The 20,414-nt window shown below is 41.9% G+C and overlaps 1 protein-coding gene across 3 annotated transcripts in view; it reads right to left on the reverse strand.

Annotated features, from left to right (window-relative positions):
- Positions 1–4,480: 4,480 nt before the first annotated feature.
- ryk (receptor like tyrosine kinase) overlaps positions 4,481–20,414 on the reverse strand; it is a 55,508-nt gene continuing 39,574 nt past the window's right edge. For all 3 annotated transcript variants that reach the window (XM_085150305.1, XM_085150304.1, XM_085150303.1), the window contains 6 exons: positions 16,737–16,806; positions 15,205–15,337; positions 10,698–10,807; positions 10,420–10,579; positions 8,927–9,063; positions 4,481–5,398 (listed from right to left, as the gene is read on the reverse strand). In XM_085150305.1, coding sequence (XP_085006431.1) covers positions 5,287–5,398; positions 8,927–9,063; positions 10,420–10,579; positions 10,698–10,807; positions 15,205–15,337; positions 16,737–16,806 — 722 coding nt within the window. In that variant the 3' untranslated portion in view covers positions 4,481–5,286. The remainder of the gene's footprint in view (positions 5,399–8,926; positions 9,064–10,419; positions 10,580–10,697; positions 10,808–15,204; positions 15,338–16,736; positions 16,807–20,414) is intronic.

Here is a 20,414-nt window from a genome sequence, read left to right on the forward strand (position 1 = left end):
TGTCTCCATTCTGGAGAACTTGTCTCTGAGTTTTAGTGAAATCGTTGAGATTTTAGTTCTCATTTTCATTTTGTTATTCTAGTTTCTGCAGCGCTTCCCTATCTGTGCCTCCCAATCCCAAGAAATTTAACTACACGTCACCGTCAACGCAGCCCGCGTTGACAAGTGCTGACAGCAGCTACACTTCTGCAGGATTAGTCCCTTCTGTGTCACTCAGTCTCTCTTATTGTGCTTGGTGTGAGCAGTTTTGTCTGTGTTTAGCCTGTCCTCACTTCTTGTGGTTTTGACTTCCCGATCGTCTTCACCTGAGTCTTAAGGGGAAATTGTGGTTTAAGCGGTGGTACTGTGTTGGCAGCCAGTCGACCTGCAGAAAGCGTCTGTTGTCAGATGGAGGCAGTGGTTAAAAAGTGTATTACAACAGCTCTGTGGACTGTGGGCTACTCTTTGTCCATCAACCAGCTTCAGTGAAGAAAGTTCTAGGAAAAGCTGAAGTGAAACTGACGGTTAACAAAATAAAAAGCGTCCACTGCAGCGACTGTCTGTGCGTTTCATTCTGCATTTATTCTTTTGCTTTTTAAAGAACTTATTTTTACATTGCACTCAACAAAGTAATCCTGCTCAACAAAAAAGAGAAACTTCAAGGTCCAAAAAAATTGCACTATATTTCTTCACGTCTAGATACATGCATATGCAAGTAGGGGTGAGGTGGGCCACGAGTTTGAGACTACTGCTTTAGAGCACAGGTGTCGGACTCTAGGCCTCGAGGGCCGATGTCCTGCAGGTTTTAGATGTGTCCTTGATCCAACGCAGCTGATTTAAATGGCTAAATTACCTCCTCAACATGTCTTGGGGTTCTCCAGAAGCCTGTTAGTGAACTAATCATTTGATTCAGGTGTGTTGACCCAGGGTGAGATCTAAAACCTGCAGGACACCGGCCCTCGAGGCCTGGAGTCCAACAGCCCTGCTCTAGAGAGTGCACAGGTGCAGGTTTGCAGTGGTTGAAAACTCATCTCTAGACAAAAAGCTCCACAAAAAGACACAATCTGGTTCTAAATGAAGAAATATCCCTCAGTCTGTGTGTAAACATCTTTGTGATCCTCTGCCTCCATATCCCCACAACCACCCTCTGCATCAGACCTTCTCCATCAACATTCTCAAAGCAAACATCCATCTGCGAAGCTCTGCTCACTGATCGTCACCTCTCTTCTTTATATTGTTGCAGGTCTGGTGTGCGTCTGTATCTATTTTAGGCTTTTTGGCAGCTTCTAACAAATTTAAACAAACTTCAGCAATCTGTTTGAGAGAGATGATGAGATGAGATAGCCTTTATTTGTCAGTTGCAGGTCTTTTGCCCACAACCGAGATGACAGACCTTGCCGACCGTACATACAATACACAAACATCACATTGGGGAGACAGGTCAGGCTAGGTAGCGAAGAAAAAAAACATCGAAATGTGTAACACAAAAAGGATAATACAGGAATGCACAGATATCAACACACCATAGCGCAATAAACACAGACAAGCAACATGGGAAAGAGTTCCAGTGTGTACATCTGATCTGGGACCGCTGCAATCTTTCGACTGCGCCTCCAACTGACCCGATGTCCACATCAGAGGGGAGGTAAGCGTTGGAGGTGGCGTTGGATCCGGGGTAGGGAGGGTGATGCGTCAGTGAGTGCTTATCAGTATCAGTATATGTATGTGTGTGCGTGTCGATAGATCAGCTGAGACAGTGTCCTTCGCCCTGCCAGGCTAAGTAAACAGTCTTCCAGCCAACCCAGGTGGCCTTGCATGGAATGGGAAGGAACAGACTAAACACAGTCGTTATCAGGGTGTTTTTGTTCAGCTCCGGCCTTGTAGCTGGCGCCGAGAGGTATCCGGATGAGTGATGTTCATTTTTTACTTTAGTGCAACAGCTCATATGAATTTCAAAGCAGTTCTACAGTCCAACACTGGTCCCATTGGAGAGCCGCGAGCTTCGCCATACTTGCTTTCTGTGATGTTGTCATTTCTTGTGCTCAAGGAGCCGATTTCTGAGAACTCACGGCAGTGTGCCTCCCCGAGATGTCATCCAATTTTGCGCCCAGAGATGTTAGTCTGGGCTAGTCCTTCCGAGATGTATCCAGTCTGCAGTCAGAGATCTTATTCTGAGTATTCACAGCAGCCGTAGCCTCTCCAAGATCTTATCCGTGGTGACTCAATGAGCCCATTTTGAGAAACTCACGCCTTGTTCTGTTTCCCTCAGTACTGCACTTTTCTTACCTGCTATCAATTATTTTTCCAGCCTGTGGGCCACAGATATAATTGATAGCATTTAGGTTTGGAAGGACTTGTGAGCAAGGGGATTTAGGGACTCAAAACAAATTAGATTTGACATAATTTTCCATTACGACATCCTAAAGAAGTGTGGCGTTCATGTGACTTTAGCCTAAAGCCGAAAGAGGCGAAACAAAACCAAATGACATAAAACAATGAAGCACAGAAGTCATCTCTGATGCTAAAGCTCTCCATGTTTTAGAATCTGCATCTTCTTTCCATATCTAAAGCGTCCAAAATATGTTTTTTTTTAGCATCGTCTTTCTTTGCCAAGCATGTGCACGCACGACGAATTCGAGTCCGTTTTTCGTTTCTCTCAATGAACTTAAACAGTAATGCAGCAGACATACAGCAGAGCTAGAAACACAAAGTTCAACAAAGTCAAGTTAAACGTGTTTATTAAAAATCTGCCTCATGGGCTTTCAGAGTGTGTAGCAAACAATATCCTCTATTCTTAGTGCTTCAGCATGGACAGGAACCAATGTGATTACTGGGCTTACTGGAAACATGGATGTAAGTTGCAACATCAACTGGCTGGCAAAGGGATAAAAGATGTCCGGTGCAGAATTGTCTGACATAAAACAATGAAGCACAGGAAAGAAAGAAGGCACAGCAGTGCAGAGGGAAGCTAAGTGCGTAATGCAGACACTAGGGGATGATTCGCTGTAGTTGGTGTCTTTAGATACAGTTAGGTTTCCCCCCCACTGTGGCTGTGACTTTTGGGGAACTACAGAAAACAAGCTTTGGATGAAGAGAGAAAAAAAGACAAAAGAACAGGGTAATATATTCAAAAGATTCCATTTAATTTGTGGATATGAAATTGGGAAGCAGTTTACAACCTTATCTCAACATGCAGTGACCATAAAAAAAAAAACCAAAAAAAAAACACATCAAGATAGTGGAAGGATACGATGAGACCAAGCTGGCGTGTGTGTTCACAGTGATTAAATCAAAATGAGTTGAGCAGTCGTGTGAAGAGCTGTGATCTCACACTGAACAATGCAGCTCAAAAAACACACTGTACACAGAAGATGGACGTAGTAAACGACTTGTTCTGTGGGTGGAGAAGAACCGCTGGCAGCGAGTGACACTTGTGAGGCAATTTCGTAAACCTTGTGCCAAAACTAAAGGCATCCAAATGTGTTTGCAGCCATGCCTGGAACATTTAATGCAAATATTTGATCGATTGTGGTTTAAGGTGACACGGCTGACTTGGTGCTGTAGAAAACATGAGCGGTGATTTATAGAAGAGCTTCCAGACTCCGCCTTAAATAAATGAACAATAAGGTAACAAAGAGCGGACTTGCTCCATCATCACACTGGAACCACAGAGATATCATGTGGTTCAAAAGCTGAGCTCAGTTTGTGTTCAGGCCACAAAATGACCCGTTTAAACATTTGCATCAATACTGAGTGATGCTGGACAGAAACATGCTAATGTTACTGTTGTGTTGAATTTGTCTTTATTAAAGATTTTTAAGCTCTGGAAAGCCGCCTGATGAGTCGCTCACTGAAGCCGAATGCTTTCTTCAGTCCGGTCTGTTCGCTTCGTGGCTTGTAACCTGAGAGGTTCTCTTCTGCAATGGATAAAATTCACAGCCTCATTTTCACATTTCTGCTCCGATGTCTGACTATTTTTTTTTTTAGAACTTGTTCTGATGATCTTGCTTGTTTTCTTTCACTTGTTTCTGATATTTTTCTGCCACCAGAATGTGCACAAAACCACAAAAGCCTCGGTATAACGGCTGCACTGTTATATTGGCCGTTGTCTCCTTGCCAAACATCGTACAACAAAAGTGACGTCACATCTGCCGGTGCAAGCCGCCGCTTCGGTGTCGATTCAGACCATGACTACACTGTCAGTGAGCTGATACCAAATGTCTCAGTCTAATCCACCCCCCCTACACGTCACATCTGGTTTCAAGACAGCAAGACCATGGGTGATGTCACAGCGCCTACACCAATCTTTTATATATAGTCTACTGTACTTTAGTAAGAAGCAGATGCATCCCACAGATTCAGTCCGCCATGATTTATGTCCCTCTGACATCAATCCATCTTCGAACGTTGGTTCTCAGACGCTTCAATCTGATGGTGTTGGCGAGAACGCTCCACTCGATGCTTCACTAACCAACTGGTCACATCACATCCACCTTTTACACACACACACACTTGGTGGCTCTGACAGCGGAAATAAAAAGTACAAGAGGAAGACAGCAGTGACATTGAAATAATAAGTGTCCACGTGTAAAAATCAGGTTTATACAGATAGCTCTGCAGAGCTGATGTTCCAGCTGTGGTGTCCACGTCTTTATCCACGCTGCTGGCATAGGAAAAAAAAAGTGGTGTGACATCTCTGTTGAGTGCGCTCCAGTAAAGGAAACTCATCCACGGCAGAGGAAGCGCTGTACCATTTGCAGAGAAATCATTTCAACAGATCTGCCTCTCGTACCGAGCCTGAGTGGAGCAGCATGTCCAAGAAGATTATGGTTACTGAAGCTCTCTGGTCTACTTTGGTACCTAACTCATTCTGCTGTGGAGTTATTTACACCCAAAACATATCTAAAATTTGCACAATATTACAGAATCTGTAGAAAATACTGCAGAAGCTTAAATTGTTCTTTTAAAAAGTTGCTCAATGGCACAAAAAAAGTCCTCATCTTTTCGTTCTTCGGGTCCTCTTTGCGTGTGGAGATCGTCGATCGGCGCCTTTTCTAGATGCTTTCAAAGCAAATGGAACAATATTGAACACAGAGTCGTTTTACTTTGCTATGCTGTAAAAAGGTAATTTAACTATATAAAAACTCCAAAAGAACTGTACAAAACAAAAGCATCGGGCACAAGTCTGCTCATCTTTCATGTGATAAGGCACAATTTCAAATGTGCATTCCCCGTGAAAAGTGTCCGCCAGCCTTTAGTGTCGTTGCTTTAATGGATTAGAAGAAGAAGAAGTGGCACCCACTGCTTTCACACGTAAGCACCCAACGCTGCGTGAAACTCTGTGAGACACTGGACCAGCTGCTGAAACTTGGGCCTCTCCTCGGGGTCCAAGGCCCAGCAACAAGCCATCACTGCAAACCTGCAACACAGAGAAGGATCAGGTCAAAGTTCACAGAGGAGTCATGTCTGAAAACACCTCACAGATCATTTGAAAATTGGGCCTCCCAGCTTAGACTGGCACTGCCTAAACCTAAACAAGCAGATATCCTGGGAAAGTGTAATGCGTCCATTCACTGACCTTTCCAACTTTTAAAAAAGTGGAAAATCTTTGTGAATCAACAGCTATGGGAAAAAAAGGAGAAATTCATGTCCAGGAACACAAATGAATACATGCTGTGACATCATGGGGGTGCTCTTGAAGCTCCGTAAGTGCCATGTAAATAAAATGAAAGTGAATAAATTTTCATTTTTATAAGAGAAAAACTGGATTTAAAGGCAGCGTTCGCGTAGTATTATACTGCAACTGCTGTATTGTCTTGAACCAGGAGCTGCCTGTGCAGTGCTGATAGAAATGCGTGAGATATAATTACCTCTCTATCAGCGCACGGCCTCGATTACATAAGCTCTAGTATTGTGGTGAAGGAAGCCATCGCCTCAACATCTATTGTATTTGCAAGGAAACAGTTTTTTGATGACTTAACAGATTTCAGGTAATCAGATCCTGAGTTTCCTTTAATCATCGAGAATTGCACATTTCTGTGGGGATTTGACACGAGTTTGTTTTCTTTAAATGCCTCTGCGCTGGGATGGCGGCGCTCCGAGGAATTAGTGTAAAAGTAATATCCGAGGAACACCTGGAGGGAGTTTCATCAAATCTGCACTCATCAATTAATTGGAACTTGGTGGTTAAAAGCCAAACTTAAGAAGACACTTATAAACACACTGGTTATGGCAACATTTAAGACAAATGATCAAGTCCACACAGTCACAGGTGAATGATTAAGTGCCATAACACAGGAACCAAAGGGAAGAGCGTTACTGTATTTCTCATTTAGTCAGATCCCGATGTCGTGAAGTAATCTCTGATGCTAAAGCTCTCCATGTTTTAGAATCTGCATCTTCTTTCCATATCTGAAGCACTGTCTGATAACTGCTCGGCTCTAAATGTCATTTTTTAGCATTGTCTTTCTTTGCCAAGCATGTGCACGCACGACAAATTTGAGTCTGTTTTTCGTTTCTCTCAATGAACTTAAACACTAATGCAGCAGACATACAGCAGAGCTGGAACAACAAAGCTCAACAAAGCCAAGATAAATATGTGTTTATCAAAAATCTGCCTCATGGGCTTTCAGTCTGTGCAGCAAACAATATCCTCTATTCTTAGTACTTCAGCACGGACAGGAACCAATGTAGATTACTGGACTTAATGGAAACATGCATGTAAGTTGCAATGTCAACTGGTTGGCAAAGGGATAAAAGGTGTAAAATCTGTCAAATCCAGCCAGTCTTTTTGTTTTCTTTCATCAAAATACCCCAAATTTTGACTTGCTTTAATACTGATCTTGTGTAGGCTCTTTTTGATGAATGTGGAGGATGTATCAGGAAATTTCCAGAGAGACTGATGCAGCATGCGTGGTAGTGTGGACTCCATCTGTACTGTGTCTCTTTTTTAAATGTTGATACGAGCGCAGAAATCAGCGTCCTGTATCTTCCTTGGTTATTCAGGACTAGCTCAAAGTAAAGCCTCTACTCCTCCAGCTACTAGTTCAGATGGTTCAGACATGCAAGGATGCCTCCTGGATGATACCTAACTGAAGTGGGAAGAGACACAAGGACAGACACCACAGAGACTATGTCTCTTGTCTGGCCTGGGGATGCCTTGGTGTCCTCTCAGAAAAGCTAAAAGTGGTGACCCAGGACGCATTCAACCAGTCAGCCCGGGTTATCCAGAAAACTGCTGGATGGCACATCCATGCACATCTGGATCTGGCTTCAAGCAAATGTTAACTCCTCATGAAGCAGTTCTTACCCCTAAATCCCTAAATTGTCTGGGGGGGGGGGGGGGGGGGGGGGGGTTAAAGTAAAGGCCAGACACCTTCTTTCTTTGCTGTCTTCAGAGATTGTTGGGAATGGAAAGTATAACTTTTGCAGGTTTAAGTACACCCCGAAGACAGAAATACCATGAGAATTTGACGGGCATGGCACAAACACATTTCTGCTTCTCCCAAGTCAGCTTCCAGCAAGTGTTAATTTCCACCAAACACTAATCCATCCATGCACTGCCAGGGCTGCTTTGAGCTTCCTCACCACAAACCTGTTTTGGGGGATCAGATGGTAAATACTACTGCAGTGATGCAAAAAAAAAAATGAAACCAGTGGGACAACATTGCCTCTTCTTCTTGACAGCCTGATGGAGTTAAACTTTGCATCAATCAAAGCTAGTAGCAGCTGAACAGTTTGATTCGACTCAGGTCCTCAAACAATATGTCAACTAGCAGCACATTTATTGTGCCGACAGTCTCCAATAACAAGCTTCACTGCAGCTGAAAATACACTCTTCACTGCAGACTTACAGATGTGACAAATTAAAGGAAAAGCCAGTATGAAAACAGTCTTCCAGTGGAAGATATTCACTATTTGGTGCTCAAATAAATAAACAGAATGGCGCTTTATTGTCAATGTACTGTGCAGAAGGGTTAGGGTCAGAATAAACAGCAAATAGAACAGATATACAGCCAAGGGGAATATATACAAACTAGAGGAATATATACAAAACAACAGAAAGGCACACATTGGAGAGGAAAGTGTTTGGAAACAGTGCAAAAGGACTTGGTCTGCGTTTCGAGTATTCGCATCAAAGGTGATGACCTTTACTGAACTTTGCACTGATCTGCAGTGACGCTTCCCTCTAAAACAAAAAAGAGAAACACTCTTTTCCACTGTCTGTGGACAGTGATGATTTGCCACGCTTTCCAGAATATTGTTGCACCGTTACCAGTCTGTTGTGGAAAAACATTGTGGGTTTTTTTTCTTTCTCTTAAAAATTATGAAACACTTTAACTGTAAAGTACTGCTTTAAAGTAGGCAAAACTGATCTTTTGACCAGTTAGTGTGAAGATGACAACATTCACTGAGTCATCTGGTCTCAGATTTGTGCTGAAAAGCTAGCGCATACATTTATTACTTCTAGGTTGCACTGCTCTCAGTCTACAGTAATATGGAGTTCTTGAGGCGATGAAGTGGCACTATATACATGAAACATGAGTTGCTTCTTGTTACACTTTATAGGTGGGCTAAATCATCTTGTAATGAGAAGGCCATACTGATAAAATGCTACTTAAAATCATAAAAAACAATTTATAAAGGAGGTCCAGCACGGCATCATCCTTGACTTGTTGTCATTGCAGATCAGAAAATTGTGGGATTAGAGTAATAATCCTACAGAAACCAAACCTGGCCACACTGATCTATACCTTACCCAGCGGATAGCAGTGGACTTAGTGTTGCTGTGGTTCTGTATATTATTAACGTCTGTAAACTGTCGACAAATAGGACAAGAAAAGGAAGGACGACTCAAAAAACTAGCTCCAACTCTTACCAAAGTCAAATAAACAAGTGAAAATACAGAGTGTGCGTGTGTGTGTGCGGGGGGGGGGGCGCAACTTACAGCTCATCTGGACAGTTGATTGGTTGTGCTATTCTGTACCCGTCTTTTAGGTAAGCCGACATCTCGAAAGGGTCAATGTCGACGTAGGGGGTCTGCCCCAGAGTCATCAGCTCCCACAGCGTCACTCCAAAAGCCCACTGTGAACACACAAATTCTCTGAATAACCCTGAGACCAGTGCTTAGCATTCATTCACAGCACTTTACAAAAAGTGCTTTCAATTTGTTTTCATCAAACAGGGCGAACATAACCAGAGGGTGGAAAAGTAGCGTTCCCACTTGTTGTACTTGTATTCAAATACACGACGTTCCAAATGAACAATGTGAGGAAATTATGTCAAGAAATGTATTTGGAATATAAATCACTGCTGCCAGTTTTTGTTGAGAGTGAAAGTGTAAGCAGTTATTATCAGGGTTAAAACTGCCGGCGAGTGTTCACTCCGACCTCTGAGCAGAGAAAAGACGAATTACTCGAATCATATTTAAGGTGCTTCCAGTAGGTTTTGACCTCGAAGTTGTTTGTTTAAACTCTGGAAGCCATGATATCTAAAATAAAACCGACATTGACAGAGAGAATAGCCCAGAAAGCATTGAGTTTCTGCTGTGTTAGTATGCCCCGAGCCTTAATCGGGTGACACAGAACCTTTAAAAGGAAGTGCAAGGACTGTTTAGGAACTAAGAGCAAAGTGAGGGGGGGGGGGGGGGTTGGGACAATAAAACAAAAACGTCTTCTACAGTAAACCACCCTGTTCCCACATCAGTGAATAAGCCGCTGCCAACATTCCCAGTAAAGCTTAAAGATGCCAATAGGAACGCTCCCATCCTGTGTCGCTTGCTATCTGATTTGTGTACCTGCTGATGTAAGGGCACAATACATTCGTGTGCGTAACAGCAACACACTCAAGATGCTATACAGCTCCAGGTACTTGTATGGACTTGCACTGGGTGGCTGTTAATGCCAGGCCTCTGTTAAATCTAAGTGCCATGATTGCCATGGAGCGGTGTGACCATAAGAGGAATGTGGAGGGGGTGGGGACACGTCTGGCTCGTGTCTCAGTGGTGTCTCTGAGGATCTGTTAGGCAGACTTCCCGACTGCCTCCGTCGCACCCGGTTTTCTATCCTGGAACAGGAAAGCGAGAAGAGCCACAGACACGCCTTTCCCTTTGACACCTTGACCAAGTGTCTAAGAATGGCTTGCACACAATCAGTGCCATTTCCCGGATCGCCTTAACCGCATCATGTCTACTGGAAACATACTCGCATTTAGAAACCTCAGAGAGACAGGAAAGGTTTCTTCTGCTATTGTTTTGTTGACAACGAATCACAGTTACAGCGTTGCCTTGTTAAGCAACAGCAAGCAAACAAAGCAAAAATGAAGCCCAAGAGGGCGCAACAAAATAATCTTTAGTTGCCCTAAATGGTTGACAACACAGTGGCTGTGTCCATCATTTATATACAGTCTATGGAAGTAAACTGCATATCTGGTAGTTCTTACCACATCACTTGCACTGGAAAAGTCATTGTTGAGCAGGCTTTCCAGGGCCATCCAGCGGACAGGCCGGTTCTCATTATCCCCCAGACAGTGGTAATCCATGGGAAAGAGATCTCGGGCGAGGGCATTGTCTGTAATCTTCACCTGCATGTTGTCGTCAATGCTGTCGGTGGAGGGAAAGCACGGCCTTTATTTTTGACAAATTAAATTCCAAACCAAATCACCTGAAAGCTACCGAGGACAGCGTGACGACAGCTAGAGTCAGGTCACTGAAAACTTACACGCAGTTCCTAGCGGCGAGGTCTTTGTGTATGACCTCTCTGCGAGCCAAGTAGCTCATTCCACATGCAATCTGGATGGCCATGTAAACCAGGTCCTGCTGAGAGATTGCCTGAAAGGAAAAGGGGGAGAGAGGGCGACAATGTGCAGTTGAGAGACAGACAGGAAAAAGTAAAGACGGAGCGAGGACATCTGGTGACTTCTGTGTAAAATTGTTCTAGTTTTCTTTGGAACGGGACAATGTGGGCGAAATATGGGCATTACATACACCACGACTATTTTTTCCTCTATAAATTCAACTGCAAGGAGACTGGAAAAACAAGACCTGACATGACTTGTTTAAATGCAACCTTTAAAATTTCAAAGATATATACGTACCCATGTACAACATGTTCCCTCAAGTGTAACAACTTTGGTGACCTCTAAACTCTTATTTCAGTGTCAACATCGAGTATAATAAGATAACATGTCAGCATGCCGAGGAGAAAAAGACAGGTGTTATTTTTTTGTGATAAAGGGGTAAACTAAGGCTACATCCACATTAATCTCTGTCTAGACTCAACAGTTTCAGAAATATTTCCTCATCTATATACCTACCTCCTGCAACAAGATCATTCATGTACACTGTGTAAACACAGCAGAATGTTGCGGTAGCTCAGCGGAAAACACTGCTGCCCCTCAACAAGAGGGTCCTGGGTTCAAACTGTGTGTGTGCTTCAATGTGGAGTTTGTTGATTTTCTTGCCATCAAAAAATAAAATAATATAAAAAACCCAAATGCTCCTTAAATGTAATTAAATCTGAGAAAAGCTCCCACCTCACCAAAGAATTAGCTATTTTTTTTTGCACAGTACTTTTTAGAATAGCTCAAGAAGCCATTCAAAATCGTAGTTAATTGAGTTAAAGGGCTTGAAGTGCACAGAGGTGAGTTTTTGTGCTTTTTAATTCGTGTTCTTAAGTAGAGGAGATAACCAAATGCATTTTTCAAAGCCAAAAAAACCAAAACACCCACACAACACATTTAAGCGTCGTTAAACACTCCAAGTGCCACAATCGACGTGACACAGTCTGTTCGTTTGGTGAACACCAATATCACCATCGTGACCAAAAGCAACATTTACGAGTGTTAAAATATGACTAAATCATAAAATTATTTTGACACACAAGGGATCATGGCTACAAGATGAGGCAGTTGACAAAATGTAGGCAAAAAGGCAACCTGTCAAATGCTGGTATCAGCCTTGAAAGTTTACCCAAAACGCACTTCTAGAAGGTTTTTTTTCCCAGTGAATTATCTGAAACAAGATCAAACCTCCAGAGCACCCATACTTCTTTCTCTTCCTTTGATTGACTTTATTGAAACTATGATAAATCCCTTATTGTTACACTTAAAGTTCATTACAGGGAAAAAGAAAAAAAAACAGCACAACTTTAAGTGTTTTGTTTAAATTTCTACTACTTTGAGCGTCTGAATCACTAATTTGATGCTGCATTCAAAAATCTAGTAAACTCAGAACCTTTATCTAACAAAAAATAATTCATATTTTGTTGGTAAAGTTTTGCAGTCCTTCATTAAATAGACTACAAATGAGCATCAGGCTGTATTTTTCTCATGTACCATTGTGATATCCTTAAGCGTAAAAATGATTTTTTTTTTTTTTTTAAACATATGCTTTTATTTTATTATAATTTCTCACTTTTTAATAACAACACTGTCATGTTTTTGCAGTGAACCATGGCTAACACACAGAACAGCAAGATTTACTGCTGCAAAAGCCCTGAGGCAAATACTTAAAACTCAAAGTGATGATGGAAATATCTGAAACATGTCTCACCCACAATTAAGATGTTAGTTTGAAACTGAAGCATGGATGTAACAAAGGAGAACACCCTAAACATAAGGACTTCACTGTCATTTATTACTGATCAAAGTATTATGGAGTAGCTTTAGAATATCAGTCACAGATAAAGTAAAAATATAGATATGAGAAACACAGTTTTCTTAGATAAAAGTTAGACGTGACCGCACTTGGTCATTTTAGCCGTTTGACTGCTTAAGGGTTAACATTGCTCTGAGGATTTGATCTGATGTGACGCAGAAACTCTTTTCCTCAGAGGTTTAACCGAGTCTTGCATTAAAGAAATGAGTCTGCTTTGTCTGTGGAGCTGTTGAAGGGCTTACTGACAATAGCTCTAAGTCAGCAGGTGTGTCAGAGAAAAGACACTCGACCGCTAACGAAGTGAGGCTGCTCCTGTAACAAACATCCCGGAGAGCTGAAAAGACAACACTGAGCTCTTTAAGTAACAGCTCTAAATAATTGTGTGTATGGTTCAATTCTCTTGCATCTGGTCTGATTTGCTCAGCACAATCCCTGGCTCGGATGTAAACACTGGAAATGGACTTTGTTGTCTTATCTGACAGTTGATACTGTGATGCAGGCAAAATTAAAGCTTGGGACTATACCAAAAAACAAAGACTTGGGCAACCAGTGAACAAAGATTAGAAGACTTTAAGTCTTCTAACCGCTCAAGTGAAACGGCTACATGTGCAGCTGCTATGAGACATTCAAACTGTGCAGAATACATCTCAGCTGTCAGTGAAAGAAAAATGTCTAAGAACAAGGTCAACGCTCCAAACCTCCTCCCTCCCTCCACAGTCACACCTTTTAAACCAGATGTTCGCTTGCAGAATGAATGTTGTGCTCTCGGAGCATTTCCCCGCGAGTTTCATCTAAGCTGGCCTGATACTGAGCTGATTTATAGCTCAGTGTTTATTGCAACACCTCCAACTTAATGACTAAGTCTTTGTCTCCCGTAGCCGCCAAAGGTACGTATTGGAGCTGCTGAGAATGAAGGTGCTGATGTGTGCCTGAAAAAGGCGTTTGATTATTGTAAATGTGTGGCAAGCTTCATCTTGTGATCGCAAAGCATTTTTCTGCATCTGTATTTTGCAGCTGATTGATTGGTTGGATCTGCTGTGGCTTTTCTCCAAGCGCATGAAAGCCTCCCTGGGGTTAACTGTACAAAAGCCCGATTGTCTCCACGGAGTGAGTTACAAACCTTTGCCCTGAGCACCGGCTTCATCACTGTATCAACAGACCTCTTAATAACAGTGTAAACAGTAGTTACTGTAGGTGTTACTCGTTACTGATTGCTGCAAACACAAAATGTTCTTTCATGCTTGACACTACGATGGAATCTGACTTATCTTTCAATCTGGGGGATTTATTTTAATGGCTTAATAAACGTTAAAGAGGAGCCACGCATACTCTGACGCATTTATTCTAATGGTTTTACACGCAAGCTGCTCTGAGAACAAGTTCATAAAGTCTCGACTTGCATTTGGTCATCTCTAGGTCAGGGGTGCTTTCATTGTCAAGGAGTTAAATCTCTTCTCTCCCATTATTTCCCTTGGGTTGTGAGCCTAACCATAGCAATCATCCATTTACAAATGAAATAAAGTCACATGATGTCATTTGTATGCGACACAACACCATAATGTAGGCCATCGAAGTGATAGTATTCCTGCTGAAGTGTATCTGCTCCTTGTTTCCCTCATTGCCAGGTCTGATACTGGTCATAGAGTCATTTTCATGACTCAATCAATGCCTCCCTGGCCAATCAGTGGCAAACAGTCTGTTGATGTCACATGTTCGGCATGACTCAGCTTGCTTAGAACCCGAGCAGAGTTGGTACTAAAAGCACCTGGTAACGGGTTCTAGCGTCTAATGGAAAACGCTAACACTGAATAGAGTCAAATCAAGCAGATTTGGTGCTACAGGTAAAAAGGTTTAAGGTGATCATGGAGGTTTTTTCCTCAGTGTTAGCTGCGTGTCTCTACATGCTGCATTGATATATCACTTTTGCCGTCAGGACGCCTTCACTTCGAAAGGTCCTGCCTGAAGAAAAAGCAGCTTGCAACTGCCTTCAAGTCACATATTTTTATAAATGTGCATTTATGTGATGTATCTGTGTTTTTTCTGTAATTCTTTTGTATACTTTCCCAATTATAACCGCTGACAATTTGTTTTCCTTAATGCAATATTTTCCTGTTTTTTTTTTTTTTTTTAATTCTTCCATAAATGTATCCAGTTTTATTTTTGGCTCTGATATGCAGCTTTGAATTTAACATCCTTATTTTGCTTGTATGTCAAAATATTTCATTCAGATGAGATTGAGATAGATAGATATATCTCTGTATCCATCTATACATATACATACACACACACACACACACACACACACAACACACACACACACACACACACACACACACACGTACAGCTTGATCATAGCTGAAAACCAAGCACTCGACACCAGACATGACCTTCCAGAAGAAATTTGGTTTGAGACAAAAGTTGCTTGAGTAGTACGGAGCAGGTGGTTGGAACGGTCAAAACAAGACAGATGTGCCCGAAGAGATCCAGGCATGGCCGAGAACATGACTTTTAATGATGGGGGGTTTAATATTGCTTTTGATTACAGTTTGTCTGCTGAGCTGAAGCCTCACCTGTGGGTTGTTAGCCTCAGCTAACTTGCACTGCCGCAAGAACTGCTTCAGATTACCCCAAGCCATGAAAGGCAGCAGCACCATGGGCTTCTCTCCATCCTCTGTGCACACGTGGCTTATGGGAAGCAGATTTCTTAAAAGAAAAGAGAAAGCAACCAATTGAGTGGACCTGAGTGTACCAGATCATCATTTCTGCTCATGTACACGTCTACTGCACATTAAAGGAAGAGTAAAGGACATTATCATCCAAAACATCAAAGAGGAACTGTCAGCAAATATGACAGAGCTGATGTCATGCAGAGGAAAGAGGAAGGCGTGGGACATTGTGACGACAATGTTTTCCACACAAGTACACTGCCCTAAGGCTGCTGTACATTTCGGGTAAAATCTGCCGAAGAAATGCTGCTTTGACCCGTTTTGCTAATTTCCTGTTCCATGTATTTATTCTTAGCCACTACTTTCAAATAACATTAAAAAAAATAATATTTCGTATATGAATTCAAAAATAATCCTTGTTCATCTTCACTGGGTCTTGCTGCAATCCTTAGTCTATGCTCTTTCTGAAAGAAAAAGACTGTTTAGGGATCTAACCCATCTTGTTAAACAAACCTTCTGATTGGCCGCTTCTCTTAAGCAAAACCTTTGGTCGTTGGGGCTTCTGTATCCTTAACATCATTACATGAGGGGTTTGTGCCTTCACTGACGTCATAAAGATCAGTGGGGGAGAAACTGGAATCGAGTGTTTAGCTTTTGGCTTTTATATGAAAAGGGTCAGGTTTGAGCTGAACATCCACTACTGGAAGAAGATATATTTGAAGAACAATTTTATTTTAGAATTTTTTAAATTCTCATAAAGTCTTAAGACAAAACACAAAGCTGACAACAAATTGATTTCACAAACGGCCATTCCCTAAAAACAATCCATGATGACTTTTGGGCCATAAAACTGTGTCAAGAATATAAAAATCACATATATCAGACACTCAGATACCCTGTTTGCCAATCTTCAATAGGAACATCCACCATTTTATCAGTATGTACAAGAAAACAAAAAAGAAACTGTCTCCTTTAAAATAAATTCAGAGCCTTTCAGACAATATTTTATTACAAATGTCACAAAGACTGACTTCGATTCACACTCCTTATTAAGGTATCAGCCCTGTTTGCAAACATGTGGTGTTTCTTTCATCAATGTTTAAATTGACTCTTAAGAGACGACCACAGAAGCAAGGCTGGCATGCTATGCTCAAGCGTCATCAAGACATCCAACCGGTGACGTAAGACACAAACCCTGCTGGTGTTGTGACATTTATTTTGGCTTTCAAAATAAACTTGCATTTCTAAAGAAACTGTAATTAAAAAACTGATGAAAAACTCTGATGAGACGGTAACTGTATGACAGCAGCTATGATTCCTTATATGATGCCGAGCAATAGATTCTTTTTTCTTTTTTCCTCATGTGCATCAACAGGATGCCTGAATATTTAATATTCTCTAAAGGCCCAGCTATGTGTATATGTGGCAAGATTTACCTGTGATGAAGGCCACGAAGTTTGCAACTTTCAGTCAACATCATCGTCACCTGCACCTCAGAAGCATGATCTGAAAAATTTTATTGGACACAAAAAAACAAACATTTAAATTAAAAACAACAAACTTGGAGCAATGAGCGTCTGTTGGTGCCATGTGTTTGATTTTTATCATTTCATTGCAGTTTCTCTGCCAGCAGTCATTTGTAGTGGGAAACTTCAGGGGAAAACTAACTTGAGCCAGTTTTTAATCTGCATTTGCAGCTTTGCCATCGTCTGGAACTTATGGAAAGCAGTATTGTTCCCCTCCCAAAAGGCGAATGAGGAGGAAGTAAAGAGTTTAACATAGCCAAAACTGGCATGAAGACATTGTTCGCCGAGTGGTATCCACCCCTCACTGAGTAAACATGAGAATAGAGAGGTCAAAAGGCAACTGGCAGAGAAAGCAGACACATGCCGCTAACAAAGAACCTGACAGTCCTGCATACGGGAGCTGCTTCGCTGGCATGCAACCCCGCAGCATGAGTAAGACTTATTATTCATTTACTGTCAAATTCGTGTGTCTGTTTATTGGTTTGAAACCCATATAGGGTCATCGGCTGAAGCTAGCAGTGAAGTACCTACTGTTTCTGCCAGTGGTATTTGCTGGCTGTCACTTGGTGTTCGCTCGCTCTGTGGTATAGTATCGCTTCCTGTTCCTGCTCAAACACAGTGGTGTTTCTGAGTAGCTTATTTGCTTAGCAGTTTAATTAACAACTTTTAAATACATTCTTTTTTCACAGTATAATCTTCACGTGCTTCATCCGAAGCACACTTTCTGTGTACTCACTACCTAATTTATAGCCAAAGTATTCACTCACTGTCTCTGTACTGTTTCGCTAGCTTAGCTCGTATCCGACCCGTTAGCACCATGGCTACTTCACCTGTCCCTTCTGCACTTTCTTGCTCATTGTGTCAGATGTTTAGTTACTCCTCGGCCTCCTTTAGCAGTAATGATATCTGTAACAAATGTAGCATATTTGCAGCTCTGGAGGCCAGGATTACTGAATTGGAGACTCGGCTTTGCACCCTGCTCTCACCCTTAGCTAGCCAGGCCCCTGTAGCTGGTGCAGCCGAAGATAGCGTAGGCCCCGCTAGCTGTTCCCCGGCAGACCCCAAGCAGCTGGGGAAAGGCTGGGTAACGGTGAGGAGGAAGCGTAGTCCTAAACAGAAGCCCCAGGTACACCACCAACCCGTTCATGTGTCTAACCGTTTTTTCCCCACTCGGTGACACACCCGCTGGGGGTCAAACTCTGGTAATTGGTGATTCTGTTCTCAGACATGTGAAGCTAGAGACACCGGCAACCATAGTCAATTGTCTTCCAGGGGCCAGAGCAGGCGACATTGAAGGAAATTTAAAACTGCTGGCTAAGGGTAAACGTAAATTCAATAAAATCATAATTCACGTCGGCAGTAATGACACCCGGTTACGCCAATCGGAGGTCACTAAAATCAATATTGAATCGGTGTGTAACTTTGCCAAAACAATGTCGGACTCTGTAGTTTTCTCTGGTCCCCTCCCCAATCAGACCAGGAGTGACATGTTTAGCCGCATGTTCTCCTTAAATTGCTGGCTGTCTGAGTGGTGTCCCAGAAACGATGTGGGCTTCATAGATAATTGGCAAACCTTCTGGAGGAAACCTGGTCTTGTTAGGAGAGATGGCATCCATCCCACTTTGGATGGAGCAGCTCTCATTTCTAGAAATATCGACAAATTTATTAAACCCCTCAAAACATGACTAGTTGGAACCAGGAAGTTGGGACCAGGAAGCAGAGTTGCAGTCTTACACGCCTCTCTGCAGCTTCTCTCCTCCTGCTACCCCCCCAAAAACCCATCTCCATAGAGACTGTGTCTGCTTCCAAAAAGACAAAAAACAAACTAAAAACCAGCAACAAACAACTTAAACAATCACAAAGAAAGAACAATACAGTATCCACATCTGAACCAAAGAGTAAAACAGTGAAATGTGGATTATTAAATATTAGGTCTCTCTCCTCCAAGTCTCTGTTAGTACATGACTTAATAATTGATCAACAAATTGATTTACTCTGCCTTACAGAAACCTGGTTGCAGCAGGATGATTATGTTAGTTTAAATGAATCAACACCCCCGAGTCATTCTAACTACCAGAAATCTCGAAGCACAGGTCGAGGGGGCGGTGTGGCAGCAATTTTTCACACCAGTCTATTAATTAATGAAAGACCAAGACAGACTGTTAATTCATTTGAAAGCCTGATGCTTAGCATTGTCCACCCCAGCTGTGAAACTCAGAAACCAGTCTTACTTGTTATCATCTATCGTCCACCTGGGCCTTACACAGAGTTTCTGTCTGATTTCTCAGACTTTATATCTAATTTAGTTCTGAGCTCAGATAAAATAATTATTGTGGGTGATTTTAACATCCATGTAGATGCTAAAAATGACAGCCTCAACATGGCATTTAATCTGTTGTTAGACTCAATTGGTTTCTCTCAAAATGTAAAAGAACCCACCCACCACTTTAAGCACACTCTAGATCTTGTTTTAACATATGGCATAGAAACTGAACATTTAACAGTGTTTCCTGAAAACCCTCTCCTGTCTGATCATTTCTTGATAACATTTACATTTACAATAATTGATTACGCAGCAGTGGAGAGTGGACTTTATCAAAGTAGATGTCTTTCTGAAAGCGCTGTAACTAAGTTTAAGAATATAATCCAGCCACTGTTATCATCGTCAATGCCCTGTACCAACACAGAGCAGAGCAGCTATCTGAACGCTACCCCAACAGAGGTTGATTATCTTGTTAATAATTTCACCTCCTCACTACGTACGACTCTGGATATTGTAGCTCCAGTGAAAACTAAGGTCTCTAATCAGAAGTACCTGACCCCGTGGTATAATTCTCAAACACGTACCCTAAAGCAGATGACTCGTAATCTGGAGAGGAAATGGCGTGTCACAAATTTAGAGGATCATCATTTAGCCTGGAGAAATAGTTTGTTGCTTTATAAGAAAGCCCTCCGCAAAGCCAGAACAGCTTACTACTCATCACTGATTGAAGAAAATAAGAACAACCCCAGGTTCTCTTCAGCACTGTAGCCAGGCTGACAAAAAGTCAGAGCTCTTTTGAGCCAACCATCCCTTTAACGTTAAACTAGTGATGACTTCATGAACTTCTTCACAAATAAAATTTTTATCATTAGAGAAAAAATTACCAATAATCATCCCACAGATGTAATATTATCTACAGCTACTCTTAGTTCCATTGATGTTAAGTTAGACTCTTTTTTTCCAATCGATCTTTCTGAGTTAACTTCAATAATTACTTCCTCCAAACCATCAACGTGTCTTTTAGACCCCATTCCTACAAAACTGCTCAAAGAAGTCCTGCCATTGATTAATTCTTCGATCTCATATATGATCAACCTATCTCTAATAATCGGCTATGTACCACAGGCCTTCAAGGTGGCTGCAGTTAAACCTTTACTCAAAAAGCCATCTCTAGACCCAGCAGTCTTAGCTAATTATAGGCCAATCTCCAACCTTCCTTTCATATCAAAAATCCTTGAAAGAGTAGTTGTCAAACAGCTAACAGATCATCTGCAGAGGAATGGTTTATTTGAAGAGTTTCAGTCAGGTTTCAGAGTTCATCACAG

Source organism: Neolamprologus multifasciatus, chromosome 23, assembly GCF_963576455.1.
Source record: "Neolamprologus multifasciatus chromosome 23, fNeoMul1.2, whole genome shotgun sequence".
NCBI lineage: Eukaryota > Metazoa > Chordata > Actinopteri > Cichliformes > Cichlidae > Neolamprologus > Neolamprologus multifasciatus.